Here is a 22,756-nt window from a genome sequence, read left to right on the forward strand (position 1 = left end):
TATTGTTAAAATTTTTAATTATTATAATAAATTTAAGATATAAAAAGTTTATTATAAACTATTAGAAATATTGTAAAAAAAGATGTCGACAAATATTATATTTTTAGGGTTTATAAAGATATTTTTAATATTAAAAAAATAAATTAAACAATTAATGTTTTGATGTTTAAAAATACAAAATTCTTTGTTATTCTTTTAATAGTTCACATTTTAACCCTACAAAAATTAAATTATCAAATTCAATGCTGCGTATTTTAAAAATGAGTACGGCAAGCATGTGTTGTTGAAAACCCCTTTTGGTTTTCATTTGGGGAAGACGACTTCGCAAGGACTTTTCACAACCTCAATAGAAAACCCAAAGAACAACATTAGAAAGCTTGCATCTTTCTTATTTCTGAAAATAAGCATTTTTCAGCATCATGAATAAGGGAAATTTGGCCCCTTTCCTCAAGCTAAATCTCCCTCCTCCTGATGAAACTTCTCTCGCTAAATTCTTGTATGTATCTTCCTCTTTGCTCTCTTTATTGTGTTTATTTATGTGGGTTTGATGTAATTACTGTATCTTTATGCCCTTTTTTTGTGTTGAATGCATATTGTAGGACCGAATCTGGGACGTTTATGGATGGTGATCTGCTAGTAAACAGAGATGGTGTTCGAATTGTTTCGCAAAGCCAATCTGAGACTGTAAGTTTCTTGCTTTTATGGATCTGGGTTTCTTCGCATTTGATCTTTAGTTCATATCTTGATTATACCTTTTTAAGTTGCTTCCTTTTTAGGGTTAATCGATAACGATCATGAACTTTGTGAGTCTTGATTGATCCAAAATTTCGAAATTGACACTTAAATTGTACAGGAAAATGCTAAGAATTGATATGTTTTAGGTTAGAATGTTGGTTTGCCTGAAAATATGTAAACAAGATGAGTGAAATTGTGCAAACGGTGGATGTAGGGCCCAAATGATGGCTAAAATTAGGCCATTTTAGACATCTTTTTTATTTAAACGTATCATTTAGTGTCAAAATATGATGTAAAAAATGGATTATTTCGATTAATGTAAAATTATCCAAATCCCTAACTTTAAGTAAATGGTTATCCAATCAGTTTAATCCAAAAGTTCAAAGCTTTATTTGATATACATTTATTAGGTATGCATCACAGATTTGATTCGCTATACATCACAAGATCAGAGCTTTATCTGATATACATCACAAAGATCAAAGCTTTTATTCAGTACACATAAAAAAAAAACATCAAAAATTTATTCAATATACATCAAAAGGTTCAATGCATTATTTGATATAATCTTAAACTTCAAAGCTTTACTTTTTACAAACCACATAATTCAAAACTTTATCTAGTTCTGATTCTCACTCCTTAAAACATTGTTATTATGGACTTATGGTATCATATATCAATAGACACTCGGATTTTAGTTAGAATTCAACACTTCCATTTGTGAAATAATTTAATTTTTTCTTACTGTGATATTATTTTTGGTTCAGCCACCTCTTATTCAGCCATCAGACAACCAATTAAGCTTAGCTGATTTTGATGCGGTTAAAGTTGTTGGAAAAGGAAACGGTGGAATCGTTCGATTGGTTCGACACAAATGGACAGAACAATTTTTTGCTTTGAAGGTAGTCTTTATCAGGTTCATTTCTAATTTGTTTAATCAAATATACCTTAAAAAGCTTTGTTGGTACTTCCTAAAAAGTTTGTAAAACCACTATACCTTTTTTAAATTGATTATTTTTGGTTCATTTTGATTGCGAAACCTATAAAATAGTGATGTGGTTTTTACATCGTTTTTTGAAAGTTGGATGGAATTTAGTCATTTGCTAAAGGGCTGTTTGATAGTTGCTGATTGAGTCAGATCTGATTAAAGCCTTCAAGTCAGATCTGATTAAGAGGCATATCAAACAGACAAACAACCCCTAACTTCAGTATATCTTAAAAATTAGAACAACTTTAACAAAAAAGATTATTTTGATACGCATGAAAGGCTTTCAATAACTTTTTTTTAATTCAATATTTAGGTAATCCAAATGAACGTAGAAGAATCAGCAAGAAAGCAAATTGCACAAGAACTTAAAATCAACCAATCATCACAATGTGCAAATGTTGTTGTATGTTACCAATCTTTTTACGATAATGGAGCTGTTTCAATAATCTTGGAGTACATGGATGGAGGATCTTTAGCTGATTTTTTAAAAACCGTTCGATCCATTCCCGAACCTTATCTTGCTTCCATTTGTAAACAGGTAAAAAATCTTCAATTTTTTTAATAAAAGATAATTCTAACTCTTGATCTTTATAAAAAATAATGAAATTTAGGTGTTGAAAGGTTTGTTGTATCTTCATCATGAGAAACATATTATTCATCGGGACATGAAACCATCAAATTTGCTGATAAATCATCGAGGTGAAGTAAAGATCACTGACTTTGGTGTTAGTGCTATACTCGCGAGCACATCTGGATTGGCTAATACATTTGTTGGTACTTATAATTATATGTCGGTGAGCAATCTTTAACCATAACTTCTAACTATTTACAAATTTGCCATCATTTACTTTTTCTCCCCAAGTGCGCTGTTCTTTGCTCAGATAGATATTCCTAAACATCATTAACACTTTGGGTATTTTGATGTACTAGCTAAAAAGCTAGCTGTTATATGAAAAGTTAGCATATAATATTTGACATTTGGTAAAACTGGCTGAAAGATATAAAATGACATAAAAGGACATTTAAAAGAATATGTTTTCTATAATTAATTAAGGGGTATATTTGATTTTTTTTTTAAAACTCTAGTCTAAGACTTTGTTTGGCATACTAGCTGAAAAGCTAGCTGATAGCTGAAAAGCTAGATGTTAAATAAAAAACTAGTTGATAACTGAAAAACTAGCTGTTAAAAAATAACGTTTGGTAAAACTAGCTGAAATATATAAAATTACGTAAAAGGACATGTAAGAGTATGTGTTTCTATAAATAATTAAGGGGTGTATTTGGAAAATTTTAAAAAGCTCCTAAAAAGCTAGTCTAAGTAGCTTTTCAAAAAGCTAGCTTATAAACCACTTTTTGGCTTACCAAACACGACAACATAAAAAAGCTCGAAAAATAAGCCAGCTTATCAGCTAGCTGTGGCGCGCCAAACACAACCTTTATCGAGATAATGAGTAGAAAATAGAAACAAAGGCCATATGAGTATATGGGTTTGGTTTTTTTTTTTTTTTTTTTTTTTTAGCATGGATCAAAGTTTGATGAAATTTGGTTTTTATTTTTGTGATTTAAGCCGGAAAGAATTATTGGTGGAAGCTATGGTTATAAAAGTGATATATGGAGCTTGGGTTTAGTTTTGTTGGAGTGTGCAACGGGTCAATTTCCATACACTCCACCACAAGCAGGTGAAGGGTGGGTCAATGTATATGAGCTTATGGAAACCATTGTTGGTCAACCACCACCTCGGGCACCTTTTGGTCAATTCTCTCCTCAGTTTTGCTCCTTTATTGAAGCATGGTAAGTTATAATCTCTCTTATGGTATATGGGCTTGGGCCCAAAGGCCCAATCCCTTTTTTGGGCCATGTCCTTGTTACCTCTATTATTAACTAGTACAAAATTTGGTATTTTAGTGTGCAGAAAGAACCCAAGGATAGAGCATCGGCTAATGAACTTATGGTACATTTACTGAATTTTGCTAAATGAAAAAAATAATTTTGAAAAAGTAAATTACATTTTTGATCCTTAAAATATATATATATATATATATATATATATATATATATATATATATATATATATATATATATATTTGCAATTTTGGTCTGAATAAGTGACTCCTTGTATGTTTGGTCATCGTTAGGGTTCTTGTAATGTTTTTGGTTCATGTTTGAAGTAAAATAACTATTTTTGGTGACGAAGTTACAGTAATTTCTTGGAACATGGACAAAAAAATGTTACAAAAATGTCAATGAGGACCAAAATTGCATGAAAAAACTATTTGTGACCAAATTTGCAAAAATCAACTACACTTGGTTATCAAAAATGTAATTTACTCTTTTTAGAATCATTCAAGATATGATATGACACAACTTGTTTTCTTTCTTATTATCCAGTCACATCCGTTCATAAATATGTATGATGACATGGCGGTTGATCTCGCATCTTATTTCACTGAAGCGGGATCCCCTCTTGCAACATTGTAATGAACCCATGGTACGTAAACACTTTTAAAAAATATTCTTAAGACTAAATTACAGAAATAGTCCCTGTGGTTTGGTCGAATTCTCAGTTTTGGTCCCTAAGTTTTAAAATTTAATAGGTTACATCTCTGTGGTTTGATATATATATATATATATATATATATATATATATATATATATTGTTAAAAGAAAAAGAAAAAAGAAAGAAAGGGGAATTTGGTCTTTTTATATGGGCCAAGGACCAACAGTGTAATTTTCACAAACCACAGAGATGTAATCTATCAAATTTTAAACTTTGGGACCAAAACTGAGAATTCGACCAAACCACAGGGACCATTTCTGTTCTTAAAAAGTTATTTTTATTTTGTAATTTATCCCCCAAACTTTTTGATTTACGTAAACACTTCCAAAAAATATTCTTAAAAAGTTATTTTTATTTTGTAATTTGTCCCCCAAAATTTTTGATTTAATAAATAAAAACATATAGATAAATAGTATAAGTCTATTCAATTAATCTATGAGTAATCAATTGAGTAGTCTTTGGACCCAATGTTTTATTTTCGTGACCTAAAAGTTGTATATTTTGCCATATGCAGAGTGCTAAGTAAAGGGCAATAGATTTTTCCTTTTTGTTGTATCATGACTCCGGTTTAAAGTTTGCATCTAGTTCGAAGGTGAAAACTTCGCCTTTTGGTTGAGTTCTTGTAAAACTTCGATTCTCAATGAATATGTAACACAATTTTATCTTTACCTTTTTACATACGAATTTGGTTAGATACCAATACATTTTGCACCTATTTTTTTTGTGGGTTTCTATTAAAATTGAACATATATCCATGAACACTCTAAACTACTAATTTGACTATCATAGGAAGATAATGTTTTCATTTCTGTTTTTTATTCATCAATGTAAAAAACAAGGTAGTTTATGTTTATATCCTTATTTTAATTAAAGAGAAAGAATCATGATGAAAAATATAAAAGGTCAAATCTTATCGTTTTTAAGTGGATGAATAAAAAGTATAAATGAAAATATTAACTACCATATCGAAGGTTAAGGACTTAAAAGAACTCTTTGGTCTTACACATTTTTTGCATAAATTTCTGAATGCGATTTTGTAACTTCTGTAACTATAAAAAATTTCGTAAACGTTGTCCACTTTATGGATATCATTAGTATAAATATGAATTCTATTCCCTTTTTTGATATTCCGAAGATTTGGAACAACTTAATTACGAATCCAGTTTTTGTTTAACTTATTACGCTTAAGATTTTAAGTGTCCTGTTGTACAAATATCTTGCAAAATTATCTGGGGATTCCTAGACAGAAGAAACAATTTTTTTTAAGGAAAATGATAACAAGATCTTTCAGCTATCCAAAAAATTAACCATCAACTTTCTTTTTTCACCCAAATTTCCAACAGATAATTCACCTTTATCAAAATTCAAATTTCACCAAAGACAATATCACCTATTAATGTGATATTTATTTAATTTATGTTTTCCGTGTTAAACGTAGGTCATAATCTAGTAAATAATTACAACAAATTCTTTTCTATATATATATATATATATATATATATATATATATATATATATATATATATATATATATATATATATATATATAATGAAACGAATTTGAAAAGCTTTATTTATTTGTTTATTAAACCTGAATTTTGTTTACTAAAATATTTTAATGGAACGTTTCAAGATTTTTAAAACACAAACTATCTATTGATATTTATATCTGTTTTCCAAACAAAACTTATCTATATATTATTATTTACCAAAAAGTTATACTCGAACACCGTAGGGTCACGTCATTTGAAGTTTAATTGAAAACATCTGTGATAGAATGTAAAAATTAATTATGAAAGCAATATTTATTAATAATAAAGTGTTGCACCCCACACGATACAACAAAAACTACATAAAAGATTATAACAGTGTAATTTGTTTTGAAATTGGATGAAGTTTAATAGTTTATGATATAGGTTTAACAGAAAATGATATACAACAAGTCCGTGTAACTTCATATCTCATTAGTATGATATACGAAGAATGTACTCTATAACAACATAGAAATCATAATTTGTCGGACTGAAACAAATTTATATTATTATGTAGATAAATTGAGATGGTCTTAATGATATATTTAGATTTATACCAAGTATTACATAATAAATGTTACGGTAGAATCATAGAAATCACACTAAGCAGCTTAAATTAATTATAAAAATAAAAAATAGAAAAATAATATTATATTTTTTCTATCTCAATATTTTTAAGGTCGTTATTATATGACCATACAATATACTAGTCAATTGTCATTTCTTACATATACAAGTATTTTGTTAATGTATGACCATAGAATATACCAGTTAACTTCATTTTCTACATATACAAATATTGAAAATAAATATTGAAAATAGACTAAACCCTCCTTGCAAGTCACTTAATATATGTGTTCATCCATCTAGTATACCCTCCAAGGAACCTGATTCAATGTCTTAGACTCTTAGCTAATAAATTATATAATTGGTTACTTCCGTCACCGAATGCCACCAGAACAAATTGATTAACACTACCTTTTAGAACATGATTCAAAACAAATTGTACTGTATTTGGAGGTATACTAGTTACTAAACTAAGAAAGTATATAGTATCACTATCCATTAATAATCTTCATAACTATGTTTGATTGATTGATCCATGATATTGAAAAAACAAATGGATCTTATTGGTATGTAACATGGATTTCGAAATAATCAACTTAATCAACCCAAAAGAGTTGATATCATTGATGAAATCTTCACCCTACCATTTGTAGTCTAAAGCAATATATTGCATATAATCTTTCGTTCACATTGTCCCCCGCTACAAAAATGAACCAAACAATTTATATATCATGATTAAATCTAAAAGTTAGTTTTGTCCCTTATTTATCATACTTAGCCGCAAACTAAGGTTGAAATTGTATTAAAACTTTTCCGTCATTTGACTATTACATAAAAAAAAATCTATAAATATACGTTAAAAGACCATTTATCTAATTTGACAATTGTAGAGAAACCATTTACAATGTTTACTATTCGTCTTGTCAAATCACCATTGATATATGAAAAGTACATATAATTGGTTCATAATGTTATAGGAACCACTTTTATGTATGTTATTATTTGTGATGTCAAATCACCATTGATATATGTATAGTACATATAACTGGTCCATGATGCTATTGAGAAATGTAGCTTGCACACAAGAAAGTAATTGATTTTGCCTAAGTCATTAAGGGAATAAGTTGAGTGCGATTAATGAATGAATCAAGTACGCAACAAAGATAGAAAAACTATCATTACTGATTAGAATGTGAAGTTTGTGAACAACCTAAAGTAATAGCACATAACTAAGATGAGAACTTGAGAAGCAATATGATGCACAAGTAAGAAGTATTTAAGATGCTCCAAGCAATATAACTTCATAAACCATATGGGCACCGTGTATAATATTGTACCTACAACTTGCCTAATATAGTAATATTCTACCGACATGAATACACTACTGAAAGCACCAATCGAACCCTTAACCAAATGATTACATGAGTGGATCATGTATAAGCATCAACGTCCTATAACATTTGCACTCAAGGATGGAAAATCCAATACTCATGTCCTTTTAGAAATAAATTCAGAAATAAAGCCAATCCAAACATATATCATGCATCTCAACCAATTAAGCTAAACATTAATTTTGGATTTCTATCAAAAGTCAAAACCGACACTGCAGATTCAAAATATGTGTCTTAAGTCTTAACCAAATGTGCTATAAGTAATTTATACTTCTATATATGAGAAATACATTATAAATATTAAGAAGTCGTCTGACTTTATTTAAAATACTGTTTGAAGTAGAATATGAGAGTTTCCAAAAGCGGACAAGGGTCTAAGGACGTAAGGAAATGAATTTTGCAATGACTAATAATTGATGTTAACGGCAATTCAACCGACTGATGCAGCTAATAAACAGTTTTAAACAAGGTTTGTTTTAATTAAACTTATTCTAGGACCATTAAAGAGAGTTGATATTATGCTTAGATCCACAAAAATACCTATCTATTATTGTAACAAACCAAAGAGATTAAAAGTTTGACATTTAAACACAAGAGCTAGAATTTAATCCGATGTTATGTTACAAGAGTCAAAGGATCGATAAAGTCCATCTAAGGGCACATGGCTTAGGTGAGGTCATTCTTCAATCTCCTACAACCAAAAGTTTTGTTTGTTGAAAGTCCTAAATGGACATATTGTGTATGAAATCTTCGCATAAATTCCTACACTATGGCTTATAAAATAAAGCATGACATGCTTTGTTTGAATTTTAGCCTATAATTAATATTTAAGCTAGTTACTTGACTGTCAAAATATAATGATCGAATAATTAATATTAATATTATTAAATATCTAGTTGTTATAACGTCGATAATTTCCATCACAATATATAATAAACCTAATTATTATTATTATTATTATTATTATTATTATTATTACTACTACTACTACTACTGATTTTGGTCCAAAAATCAGAATAATCTTTCATGATCGGATATGATTATAACAATTATAGAAGAAAACTCTCTTCGGTTATTAGACTAATTAAAATACAAGATAGAAAAGTAAAACTAGCCTGAAGATTAGAGATTTCTAGACATGTAACTTCATGGAAAAACTCATGTCCTTAAAAGAATTTACACGCTCGAAATATTGTAACCGTCAACATAATCTCCCAAGATATTGTGCAGATTATCGTTCGTTCCAATAGTTATGGAAGAACCGATAAACACAAAGTTATTATGTGTAAACAAGAAGAATGCAGAGACGCAAAGGGAGAGAGGATAACCAAGATAAATATTTATTTTTAGTGTTTGGAACACGACTCCATGAGGGCTATGTTTATAGTCGTAGAAATCTTATAAGGCATTCCACAGAAAGTGACAACTGCATCCTCATCACGTTACACTATTTTTTACATGTATTGACTCGGTCAAAAACTCTAGCGACGACACCTTGCTCTCCAACAACACTTTCCCGGAGGCTTCTAGAGGCTTTTGCGAGCTTATCCGTGAAGTCAACATGTGGTCAACACATTGACTGAATCGGTAAAACTCAATCCGACCCAAACCCTGCTAAAAATAAAAGTATAACACCCTATTTCTTGTTTATGTAAACGAGTTCAAATTTATAATTTTGGATAAAAATTCTAAAGAATTATATGGGTGAATAGAACGAATAAAATACATTCGATAAATCTTTAGTGATTAAATAATAAATAAATAAATAAAATAACCTAAATAAAAATAAAATCAAATAACATTAAAAACAATAATGATAGATGTTATTAAATTTAAGGGTTGAAAGTGTGAAGCACCTCTTTAGTTTTGTGCACCTCTTTAGTTTCTTTGGTTGCCTTCACATCAGAATGTGAACTAGGGTTATGTGATGACGAATTTTCTGAAGCATTTTCTTCTAGATATGCTATCATCTTCTTACTTTCTTCAAGTTGCCAGCAATGAACCTCTAGCTGTTCTTATTTCAGACTTATAACTTCGTCTTTCAGATCTAGTTTAACCTTGACGCCTTTAACTGTAACACCCCAATTTCCAGGTATGAGAATTTTACTCAAAAGGAAAAATTCCCTTGGAACTCGTCGAGTTGATGGCCTTAACTTGGCGTGTTGAAAGGCCTTGAGCCGCGCATCTTTTTGGACAAACTCGACGAGTTGGAGAGGCAAACTCGACGAGTTGGTGGTTGATTATGAAACCCTAATTTTTAGGGTGTTGCACCATATTTAAAGGCCTTAAGTCCCATGAATGGTCTCCCTGTTTGCCTCCTCTATCCAAAAACCCTAAATTTCGTGCATCCTCTCCCAAGTTGAGTGTGTGAATTTGAACAGTTGGTCCTTTTGAAGGAAATTGTGGTTGGAAGTGTCTAGATTGAAGGGAAGGCTTCAGATCCAGAAACTCTTTGAGTATTGCAGTTCTTTTGAGGTAAAAAGTCGACAACATGCTTATCTATTGCTTAGATATCTTCCTTGGAAGTTTATTGTCATATGTGGCTCATTTTTGGGATTGTTCATGGGTTGAGTATTTCATGAAGTTATCACTTCATATCTGGACGTTTTGTGGCCTCATTGGACTTAAAGTTTCAAGCTTTATCAAGTTATAGGCCTCCTTCGTGCTTTAGGTCCCTTATTAAGCCTTCCTTGCGTTTTGGAGCCTCTTTGTGACATGGATGGACATAAAGTTAGCAACTTTACGTGGTTTTCCAGCCCTTGGGTATCAGATCTACATTTTTAAGCATTAGACTTGATGAAAAAGGACTGAATATGTTAAGCTGGGAAAACTCGACGAATTTTCCAACCAGCTCGACAAGTTGGCTAGGGTTTTCCCGATTCTCTGAATATTGTAGGAACTCGACGAGTTAGTAGGTGCACTCGACGAGTTGGGTCAACATGGATTGTTGACCTTAATTTTTACCATGGTTGACCATGTTTGACTTTTATGGGCATTTTGGAGTTTGCTGGAACTGGTCACATGGTGGTTGTAGGCATTTGAGTTAGGAGCTGAGATTTGAGAGTTGGATCTTATCCGTCAACACTGCTTATGAGGTGAGTTTTCCTCACTGTACTAATAGGGTCTAAGGCACCAAGGCCGACCCTATGGATTGTTATCCCGTTTTATCGTATGATACTATGTGTAGTGTTATGTTAGATCCGTATCCTAGTATATAGTATAATGCTATGATTAATGATTTGTTAGGCCTGTATGATTGTCTGTGCATGCTAGCTAGTGTCTGATATGATATATGATGATGTGTGATAGCGGGTGGGTTGAGGCGGTCCTGCTTTGTGCTGAAGGCCAACAGGCCCAGGGCATCTCGGATAGATTGAAGGCCAGTGGGGTGTACCAGTCAGGCCGAAGGCCCAGAGAATGTTCCAGATAGGCTGAAGGCCCGAGGTGGCGTACTAGTCATGCAATAGGTTTTGTGAGCGTACCAGATATATTGTAGGCCGATGGGGAGTTTTAGTCAGACTGAAGGCTCTTAATGCATGTTGTTTGTGTTGTTATTTTGGGTTTTATATTGTGTTGGTATTTTAGGGGAGCTCATTAAGCTTTGGGCTTAAATTTTGAACTATGTTTCAGGTACCTCAAAATATCGCGGGAAGGCGAAGGCGTGATCGTGCACATCCTCATATTTTGTTTCATGATTTCTAGGATTTCTTTGATGTTGAACTTATTTTGACAACAATTTGTACACAATGATGGTTTTTGGATTTATATAAAAGTTTTAAAATTTTCAAAATTTTATAGTTGTTACAAGTTGGTATCAGAGCCTTGGTATGATTGAATTAGAGGAACACTCATGTGAATCCAGTCTCAAACTAAGGAAAAAGATTTTAAAAATGAATTTTCAAATGGTTTTGAAAATATTCGAGGAGGATGTGATGTGTACGATCAGTCGGAGCCAATAAGTTTTAATTTTATTTTTTATTTATTTTATTTTATTTTTATTTAATTTTTATTTTTGTTTATGTTAATTTTAATTTTTAAATCCTCAAAAGATTATATTTTTTATAAAAATTTGGAATTTGGACTGTGCCTTGTACTGTGTGGAAGACATGTAAAGTTGTCAAGGGTATTTAAGGGAGTTTACAGCCGGAAACTCCTCCACTTCTCATTCTTTCCTCTTTCCGGCCATAAACTCTCTCCATCCTCTCTCCTCTCGAAAAAAATTTCTCTCGTTTCGCGAAATCGTTCAGTCCATCTGAAAGGTACATCAAAATCGACTGTGGGAATGTGTTTTATTCATCAAATCAAAGGATTTTGGGGCTAAAATCGAAAAAAATAGGAATTGTCGGCGTTTATGGTCGAAGCTTACAGGCAGGAGTTTACGGTCGTAAACTCCGTTTGCGGCCAGGAGTTTACGGCCGTAAACCCAAAGTTGACCGTAAACTCCTTTTGGTCAAAATTATTTTGGGGCCCAAATTAAATTGATTAAATAAGAGAACCATGAAACCTTAATTGCTTTATTATATTTTCTTTCTCACTTGGTTCGTTTTAGTGCAGATCAATTGACTAACTTGAGATTTGCAAATATGCACAACTTGGCCATTGTACTGGCAGATCCCCCAGTTGCTCATGGAGAATTCAGGTCGATGATTCACGGGGTGAGAGAATGCTGCCTAGCTTCTGCTATCACTATGAATACCGTGGTCTATCAGAACATCATAAGGGAATTCTGGAAGACTGCTAAGATGAAGAGAGATGACAATGGAGCAGTCACTTTTGATGCAACTGTTAAAGGATGCAAGATTGTGATCACTGAGAAATTCATCAGGGATACGTTGCTGATTAATGATCACCCTGGTTTTCCTACTGAGACCGGGATTGAAGATGCCCAGAAGATTCTCAAGAAGATGGGGTATGAAGGTGACTCTCCTTCTACTGTGAAGAAGCTTCTACCACCCTATTGGAGATTCTTAGCTCATGTATTTGTGAGCTGCATCTCTGGGAGAAGGTCTGGGGCTGACGAGATTTCATTAAGGAATATAGGAGCCATCACTTCACTTGCCGCAGGAATAAAATTCAACTTCTCAAGATTTATTCTGGACGAGTTCGTGGTGAACATCAACGCTATAACCCGGGATACTTTCTTGATGTATCCCAGGTTCATTTAATTATTTATTAACAGACAATTTCCCGAGATGGTCAAGGAGGGAGAAACCCTAGACATGAAATCATTAGGTCCTCACATCGTTGGGCTTATCAAGCAAAATCGCAAGGGAAAGGTCGTTTTCCAAGGACTGTATCCACTTGTGAAGTTCGGAAGATTTGCTGAGCTTAATGAGGCATCCGAGTCTCATGGATCCTCTGATAAAGTATCCTCTGAGCCTACTTCCTCAGAAAGAGTGATTTCAGAAGAGGATGTGATCACTATGTTAGACCAAGAAGAAAGAGAAGAGACGGTTACTCCACATGTTTCTGTAGTAGAGGAACATGATTTAGACTTTAGTTCAAGTCCAAAGTGACTATAATGAAGGGTCTTCAAAGAGTGTGACTGAGATTGATCTATATGAAGACCTTGATCTTATGGGCTTTTATAAGGATGAAATTCTGACAAACTTTGGAAGTAATGAAGATTTTTTGTCAAATGTCAATCTCAATAGGCTACTTGACAATATTAATGATGTTGCTCATCCAACAACGGAGATACGGGACTCCGATGACGTTCTTGAGTCAACACCCCTTACTACCGAACAAGTGGTTGATACGACGAATCCTATGGTGACAGTGTCAGGGATTCCTCCCCTTGATGTTGTTTCACCTACCACTGAACCACTTCAAAGTGATGATGCAACAATCCAGACCTTACAAACCTCCTTCAAAGAGAAGAAGACGTGATCCTAGACATGGACTTCTGGATTCTGATTTATCTCAAGGCCTGCCAATTACACCAACATCCACTCCTACTATTGTCTCATCAGAACCTTTCAGTGAAGGTCCTGGCACCACCTTTGAGGCTGGTGGATCTTCTGCTCAAGCAGGATTTTCTCCTCCCATGCCAGATCATGATGCTGCCTCTGTACGGCTTGCCATGCATCTAGCTCAAGAACAAAGCACAATGCCTTCTCCTAGAGCAAAAGGAATTTCTTTTAGAGAAGGTCATTCAGGAGAAGATAATCCATCCATTGATGAGCTTCAGAAGAGAGTAAATGTGCTTGATCAAAAGAACATTGAGCTCAATATCCAAGTTAATGATCTTTTGAGCGAAAATGTACAGCTGACAATTCAAGTTTCTGATCTTGAAAAGGACAAAGCTTTGAAAACCAAGCAGATTTCTGACCTCCAAAAGCACTTTAATCTCCTCACTTCAAGTTACTTTGATTTGAAGAAAAAGCTAGAAGAGGAACTTGGTGACATGTTCAAGACATCCGATGATGAGTCAAGGATCAATCTGCACATCCAAGCTCACCCCATTGTGACGTTTGCTCAAACATCACATGTTGTTGATAGATTTGAGGAAGATCCAGCTCAAGCTCTAAGTGTTGTGGCCTTGAAACGTGCCAAACTGGCCAAATCTGCTGAGAAAGGTCAGTATTTGTTTAAGAGGAGCTCAGATTAGAATGCTCTTGCGGATCAGCCCACCATCACCTTTACATATCTTGATGAGGATCGCTTTAAAAATGTATATGGTGATAGGCTAGGGATCATTTCATGGGGATTTCACGATACTCTAAACATGTGGATCGTGAGACGGAAGAGTGGCAACACTAAATTGTATAAAGATGCTCATGACTTCAACTCTTGGACCAGGTTTAATCTTTCAGAGTTATCAAAGGCTCCTTTTGCCAATCCCTCTCAGAATCCCATGGCTACACGGTTCAATCATTTCTTGGATGATCAAGTGCTCAAGGGTTTTCCTTCAATGAAGACTGCAGAGTCTATTATTAAAGTATACCCAAGTGTAATTGATCCCAAAACCAATCAACCTCTTCGATCTGTGATGTGGCCTGCTACCAATCAAGTAAAGCAGATTCCTATCCTTCAGAATCATCCAGATGGATCTCTACGGTCTATGCTGTACTGGGTGTTTGATGAAACTACTGTATCTGCTATCATCAAACTTGAAAAGGTATGTATCCGCTTATATGACAGAAGAGACCTGCTGCAGTTTGGAAAGTGGGATATACATCAGCTGAGCCTAGGGATGAAAGTGGGTCCAAACCCGGACCCAATGGACCCGGACCCGGAAAACCCGGAACCGGTTAACGGGATTTTATAGAACCGGAAACCGAACCGGTATATAGGAACCGGTTCCGGTTCGGTTCCGGGTATGGTTCCGGGTAAAGTGGGTCTAGAACCGGAAAACCCGGAAACATCAAAGTGGGTAGGTTGGAACCGGATAAAGTGGGTTTAGACCCGGAAAACCCGAAAAAACCGGAATTTTTTGGTAATTACTTACAACTTAGTGGGTTGAACTTTGAAAATTTTCATATTGATATCCCCACTTTGGGGGGCTGTAACTTATTGAATACGAAACCACAATTAACAAAATTAGAGTCTAAAATCATGTACAAACTCTAAAATACACTCTGGAAAAACCCGCATGTCAATCCGAATTTAAACGAATGAGATATACTTGTGTTAATATTTTCACATAATACAAAGTACAAAAACAAATAGCTGAAAAGTTGAAAATTTTCAGTTTTGATATCCCGACTTCGGAGGACTGTAAATCATTGAATGTTAAACCAAAAATGACAAAATTATAGTCTAAACTCATGTACAAACTGTAAACTAGAAGTTGGAAAAAACCACATGTCAATCCGACTACAAACGAATTAGATATGCAAGCTTTAAAACTTTCACTGAATACAAAAAAACTAAAAAACTAAAAACTTTCAGCTTTGGTATCTTAACTTTTGAGGACTGTAAGTCAATGAATATAAAACTAAAAATAAAAAATTTATAGTCTAGAATCATGTACAAACTCTAAACTACATGTTGGAAAAAACCGTATGTCAATTGGAGTTGAAACGAATAAGATATGCATCTTGTAAACGTTTCACAAAAAGTGGTTCCGGCCCTAAAAGTGGTTCCGGTTCCAAAAACCGGTTCCGGATTTTAGACCCGGTTTACCCAGACCCAATGGACCCAAACCCGGATTACCCGGAACCCGGATAAAGCCAATTTTTAAACCCGGAACCGGACCCGGTTCTATATATTCCGGTTCTAACGAGTCCGGTTCCGGTGCGGTTTTCCGGTTCTAAATCTCATCCCTAGCTGAGCCATCATCAGATTAAAGTTGCAGAAGACATCTTTAAGCCAACTGTGAAAGAATATACGACTATGGTTATTGATATAATCAACAAGCGGATGTGGAATGGAGCAATGGGGAAGTCAGATGTAATGGTGGTCGATAAAGACTGAGCTCAAGCTAGCACCAAAACACGGGGGAGATTGAACGGTCTAGTTAGTGGTTTGGTCTAGGCTTTCATTGTAATAAGTTCTTTTGAGTCTTTATCATGTTTTGGTAGGTTGTTAGGGTTTTTACGGCCCACTAGTGAGTTTACGGCCGTAAACCCAATTTCCGGCCCAAGTCCATTATATATAGGGGTTGTTTAGGTTATTATTGGTTGTTGATGCTAGACAGTTCACGGCTAAGTTTAAATGAGTTGTACCCGGCGTTTCAAGTAATAAAACGTGTACAAGATTGTTTCAACTATTCTTCTACTCATATTCTTGTTTCTGTGATTGTGTGATTGCTTGATCATTGGTAAAGATTCGTTTTAGGACCTTACACACCCCAGTTCAGAGTATGAGGATTTGCTATCATTGTGATCAGGTCATATGTTTGTACCTCTGTTAGGTATGTTCTTAGTGAACTCCTTGCCTGCTCTTGTATTGTTTGACTCAGGTGCGAGTCGGTCTTTTGTCTCTCGTTCCTTTAGTATGGAGTTTGCTTTTCCCATATGAGAGTTGGAGTGTCTGATTGCAAGTTTCTATCGCCAACGAACAGAGGGTTTCTGCAACTTCGGTGTATCTGGGTTGCATCCTGTAGATCTTCCGGGTATCCTTTCCGATTGATTTGACCCGTAATCCTATGGGTGATGTCTACGTGATTATTGGTATGGGCTGGCTTAGTCGTTTTGGTGTTATGATCTACTTTGAGGGTCAGCATGTGGTGGTTCAAACCCCCAGTGGGGGAGAGCTGGTTATTTATGGAGAGGACACCAGGATGGATTTAGGGTTTTTTTTGGAAGCCAGGGCTCGATAGTATATTTAGCACAAGTGTGCGAGTTATTTGGCGTGTGTGGTGGATATGCGGGAAAGGGATCGGGTTTCATTTTTAGATATTCAAGTCGTCAGAGAGTTCGCTGATGTGTTCCCAGATGAGTTACCCGGTGTGCCTCATGTGAGGTAGGTCGAGTTCAGGATCAACCTTGTGCCAGGTGCGGCCACTATTGCCAAGGCGTCTTATCGATTGGTACCTCCTGAGATGCATGAGCTATCATCTCTGCTACGGGAGATGTTAGGCAAGCAGTTCATCCGTCCAAGTAGTTCTTCGTGGGGAGCATCGATTTTATTTGTCAAGAAGAAGGATGGTTCACACCGGATGTGCATTGATTACTGGGAGTTGAACAAGTTAACAGTGAAGAACTGTTATCCCCTTCGCGGATTGATGACCTCTTTGATTAGTTGCAGGGAGCATCTTGGTTCTTCAAGATAGATCTGGGGTCTGGATACCATCAAGTTAGGGTGAGGGAGGAGGAAGTGGAGAAGACCATGTTCCAAACTCGTTATGGGAATTAAGAGTTCTTGGTGATGCCATTTGGGCTCACCAATGCGCCTGCTATATTTATGGATTTGATGAATCGGGTATGCAGACCGATGCTCGATCGCTCAGTTATCGTGTTTATTGATGATATATTGGTGTAATCCAAGACCAGAGAGTAGCACGAGGAACATCTTCACGAGCTTCTAGGGGTTTTAAGGCGATAGCGATTTTATGCCAAGTTCTCGAAATGCAATTTTTGGTTGCGAGAGGTTCAGTTCCTTAGGCACCTCGTTAACCAGGATGGGATTTTGGCCGATCCGGCCAAAATCGAGATGGTGATGCAGTGGGAGGTTCCGAAATCTCCCTCGGATATCAGGAGTTTCTTGGGTTTGTCAGGGTACTAACTGAGATTCATTCAAGATTTCTCAAAGATTGCAGTACCCCTCACTCATCTTATAAGGAAGGGGGTGGATTTATGGTGGGGCCCTGAGCAGCAATCAACATTCGAGACCCTTCGGCAGAGACTTTGCGAGGCCGCAGTTTTGACCCTCCCCGAGGGAATCTAGGATTTTTTGGTTTTCTGTGATGCATCCATCACTGGGTTGGGAGCGGTCCTCATGCAAAAAGGACGAGTGATATCTTATGCTTTGCGGCAGCTAAAGCCGCATGAGATGGGATATCCCATACATGATCTTGAATTGGGAGCAGTGGTTTTCGCCCACAAGATTTGGAGGCATTACCTTTATGGGGTCCGCTGTACTATCTACACGGATCATAAAAGTTGGAGGCATATTATGGATCAACCGAACCTGAACACGAGGCAACGTAGGTGGCTGGACGTAGTCAAGGATTATGAATGTGAGATCCTTTACCATCCAGGTAAAGTGAATGTGGAGGCGGATGCTCTGAGCCACAAGTCAGCTGGATCTTCTATTCCAGTGACATGTATGAGGATATTTGTAGATTCTCCACTTATGAGTTTGATTAGGGAGGCTTAGACTGAGGGCATCCGAGAGGAAAAATGGAAGACTGAGAGGATCAGGGGTGAGATTACCATATTTGTCTCGGACAGTCATGGGTTTTTGACTCGTTGCGGTCGGGTATGGGTTCCTTTGTCTGGTGGGGTCAGACAGATTGTGTCAGAGGAGGCTCATAAGTCTTGTTTCTCTATCCATCTGGGGGCCACCAAGATGTATCAGTATTTGAGGTAGAGTTATTGGTGGCCAGGCATGAAGAGGGAGATCGCCTGGTACGTTGAGAGGGGCTTGACCTGTAGGATGGTTAAGGCCGAGCATTAGAGGCCGCATGGGAAGCTGTAGCCTCTAGTGGTTCCCCTGTGGAAATGGGTGCATATATCGATGGACTTCATTACCAAGTTGTCGAAGATGGCAAAGGGTTTTGATTCTATTTGGGTCATCGTGGATCGATTGACCAAGAGTGCCCATTTTCAGGCAATTCGGGAGAGCTCGTCGACCGAGAAGTTGGCCAATGTGTTTATTCGCAAGATCGTTGCTCGCCATAGGGTTCTAGTCTCTATTGTTTTAGACCGTGATGTTCGGTTCACCTCCCGTTTCTAGCAGAAGTTCCATGAGGAACTAGGCACGAGGCTGCATTTCAGAACAACTTATCATCTGCAGATCGACGGCCAGAGCGAGTGGACTATTTAGACACTCGAGGATATGTTGTGAGCCTGCGCTATAGATTTTGGTGGGAGCTAGGACTCCTACCTACCTCTTGCAGAGTTCTCTTACAACAACAATTTCCACTCCAGTATTGGTTCCTTGCCTTTTGAGCTTTTGTATGTGCGGAGATGTCATACCCCAGTCTGTTGGGGGGAGGTTGGTCACAGGGTCATGGGTCGGATTGAGGTGGTTCTACAGACTACAAAGATGATTTAACAGATTAGTCAGAGGTTGTAGACTGCTCAGATTCGGCAGAAAAGTTAAGCCAACTGCTGCCAATCTAAGTTGGAGTTTTAGGTCGGTGACATGGTGTTGCTGAAAGTCTCACCTTGGAAGGTGTGATTCATTTCAGGAAGAGGGGGAGATTGGGCCCCCGATATATCGGACCATTCCGGATTGTTGCCAGGGTTGGCAAGGTTGCATATAGATTGGATCGTTCGGAGGAGCTCAGTTAGATTCATAGCACTTTCCACGTTTCGCATTTGTGAAAGTGTGTATTGGATGAGGATGCAGTGGTATCGTTGTATGATATTCAGATTAATGAGTGCCTGAACAATGTTAAGAGGCTGGTAGCTGTTCTAGAAAGGAAGGTAAAGGTCATGTGTAGCAAGGAGATACCTTTGGTAAATGTATAGTGGCAACATCAAAGGGGATCTGAGTGGACCTGGAAGTCGGAGGCCAAATGCGGGAGCATTACCCGGATTTGTTCACCACAGCAGGCATCGAGGACGAAGCCTAGTTCAAGTGGGGGAGTGTTGTAACCTCCTGATTTCTAGGTATGAGAATTTTATTCAAAAGGAAAGATTCCCTTGGAACTCGTCGAGTTGATGGCCTCAACTCCACGTGTTGAAAGGCCTTGGGCCGCGCATCTTTTCAGACGAACTCGACGAGTTGGAGAGGCAAGCTTGACGATTTGGTGGTTGATTATGAAACCCTAATTTTTAGGGTGTTGCACCCTATTTAAAGGCCTTAAGTCCCATGAATGGCCTCCCTATTTGCCTCCTCTGTCCAGAAACCCTAAATTTCATGCATCCTTTCTCAAGTTGAGTGTATGAGCTTGAATAGTTGGTCTTTTTGGTGTTCGTTTGAAGGAACTTGTGGTTGGAAGTGTCTAGATTGAAGGTTAGGCTTTAGATCCATAAACTCTTTGAGTATTGCAGTTCTTTTGAGGTAAAAAGTCGACAACTTGCCTATTTGTTGCTTAGATTTCTTCCTTGGAAGTTTATTGTCAGATTTGGATCATTTTTGGGATTGTTCATGGATTGAGTATTTCATGAAGTTATCACTTCAGATATGGACGTTTGTAGCCTCATTGGACTTACATTTTCAAGCTTTATCAAGTTCTAGGCCTCCTTCGTGCTTTAGGTCCCTTATTAAGCCTTCCTCGAGTTTTGGAGCCTCTTTGTGACATGCATGGACGTAAAGTTAGCAACTTTACGTGGTTTTCCGACCCTTGGGTATCAAATTTACTTTTTTAAGTGTTAAACTTGATGAAAAAGGACTGAATGTTTTAAATTGGGAAAACTCGACGAGTTTTCCAGCCAACTCAACGAGTTGGCTAGGGTTTTCCCGATTCTCTAAATATCGTAGGAACTCGACGAGTTGGTAGGTGCACTCAATGAGTTGGGTCAACATGGATTGTTGACCTTGACTGTTGACTGTTAACTTTGGCCATGGTTGACCAAGTTTGATTTTTGAGGGCATTTTGGGTTTTTCAGAGTTTGATGGAACTGGTGAGATGGTGGTTGAATAAATTTGATTCAAGAGTTGAGATTATGGAGTTGGATCTTATCAGTCAGCGCTGGCTATGAGGTCAATTTTCCTTACTGTACTAACAGGGTCTAAGGCACCAAAGCTGACTCTATGGATTGTTATCCTATTTTATTATATGATGGTATGTGTAGTGTTATAATAGATATGTATCCTGGTATATATGATGATGCTATTATTAATGATTTTGTTAGGCATGTATGACTGTCTTTGCATGCTAGCTAGTGTCTGATATGATATATGATGATGCGTAATAATGGGTGGGTTGAGGCGGTCCTACTTTGTACTGAAGGCCAATAGGCCCAGGGCGTCCCAGATAGATAGAAGGCCAGTGGGGCGTACCAGTTGGGTCGAAGGCCCGAAGAACGTTCCTGATAGGCTGAAGGCCTGAGGTAGTGTACCGATCATGCTGTAGGTTCTGTGAGCGTACGAGATAGATTGTAGGCCGGTGGGGAGTTTCAATCAGACTGAAGTCTCTGAATGTATGTTGTTTGTGTTGCTATTTTGGTTTTTATATTGTGTTGGTATTTTGGGGGAGCTCATTAAGCTTTGGGCTTACAGTTTTGGACTATGTTTCAGGTACCTCAGAGGATCACGGGAAGGTGAAGGCATGATCGTGCACATCCTCATATTTTGTTTCATGATTTCTAGGATTTCTCTGATGTTGAACTTATTTTGAAAACAATTTGTACAGAATGATGGCTTTTGGATTTATTTAAAAGTTTTAAAATTTTCAAAATTTTATGGGTGTTACGTTAACATAAGAATATGGATCTTCTTTTATCAGATATGAAAATTAAGGCAGAGGAGTAACAACATTTTTTTCGTTCATCTTTCTTCCGCATCTTTGAAATAGTGATCAGATCTGGTTGATGATAAAATAACGGAAATTTCTTCTTTTTCTTTTGATTTTCATGGTCTCTGAAAAACAATTTCAAACCTTCTATGAATAGATCTTAGAGCGAAAATTCTAACCAACTATGATAACTTGAATGTATCAGAAAGCCTGCTCTGATAACCAAATACAGGTTTGTATAGATCGGATGCATTTCAAGTATAATAAACAATAACAAACTAAATAATCAAAATAAAGAATAGAAAAGTAAAGAACACAAAGAATTCACCAAATTGTCTTTCACCAAGAAAAGTTTTGTTTTCACCAAGAAAATAGGGTTGTCACAAAGACATGTACGTCACCAAGTCGTAGGGATCCATTAGGGTTTCACCCTAATGATACTAATATAACCAGAATCCCTTTAATCAAAGGATTGTATCTAATCTACATATAAATAGATCAGTATCACCAAGATATTGGATCTGTTTTCTATTCTATATTTACAGAGTATAACTACGTAATATACAAAAATAACTTCCTAAATGATGTCTTCCTAAAGTACAAAGATCACTAAGATCATGGGATCATGCTGACGCTGATTATTCTGTAGCTGACGCTACACTGGTGGTGACGCTGGCGTTGATGCTGGTGGTCAGCATGTAATTGTGTTTGAGTCATGAGATTATAAGGTGTGTCCTTTCAGAATCATCAATTTAGGGAAGTGGATATTGATTTTTGATGGTTAACTAATTTAATTCCTTATAGTCAATGCACATCTAGAAAGATCCATCTTTCTTCTTGATAAATAGAACGGGTGCTCCCCAAGCAAGAAGCTTGGTCTGATGAACCCTTGTCAAGAAGTTCTTGTAGTTGGCTGGAAAGCTCTTCCATCTTTGACGGTGCCAATCTATAAGGATACTTTGCTAATGGGGA

The 22,756-nt window shown here is 36.3% G+C and overlaps 1 protein-coding gene across 1 annotated transcript; it reads left to right on the top strand.

The window, feature by feature from the left end:
* The first annotated feature begins 287 nt into the window (after window positions 1-287).
* Window positions 288-4,948, top strand: MKK2 (MAP kinase kinase 2). Its single transcript, XM_079002878.1, has 9 exons — window positions 288-496; window positions 600-684; window positions 1,503-1,637; window positions 2,037-2,261; window positions 2,335-2,517; window positions 3,291-3,514; window positions 3,629-3,674; window positions 4,112-4,211; window positions 4,795-4,948. Exons 1-8 carry the CDS (start codon window positions 420-422, stop codon window positions 4,199-4,201), a joined length of 1,065 nt encoding a protein of 354 aa, XP_078859004.1. The 5' UTR covers window positions 288-419; the 3' UTR covers window positions 4,202-4,211; window positions 4,795-4,948.
* Window positions 4,949-22,756: the final 17,808 nt, after the last annotated feature.

The sequence above is a fragment of the Lactuca serriola genome, chromosome 5 (assembly GCF_051521515.1).
Source record: "Lactuca serriola cultivar US96UC23 chromosome 5, Lser_US96UC23_V15, whole genome shotgun sequence".
Classification (NCBI taxonomy): Eukaryota; Viridiplantae; Streptophyta; class Magnoliopsida; order Asterales; family Asteraceae; genus Lactuca; species Lactuca serriola.

Excerpts from the sequence above, each read along its gene's own strand:
- MKK2 (XM_079002878.1), top strand. The coding sequence starts at position 420 with ATGAATAAGGGAAATTTGGCCCCTTTCCTCAAGCTAAATCTCCCTCCT. Across the intron at positions 1,638-2,036 it reads AACAATTTTTTGCTTTGAAG|GTAATCCAAATGAACGTAGA; the intron begins GTAGTCTTTATC and ends TTCAATATTTAG. Across the intron at positions 2,262-2,334 it reads TTGCTTCCATTTGTAAACAG|GTGTTGAAAGGTTTGTTGTA; the intron begins GTAAAAAATCTT and ends AATGAAATTTAG.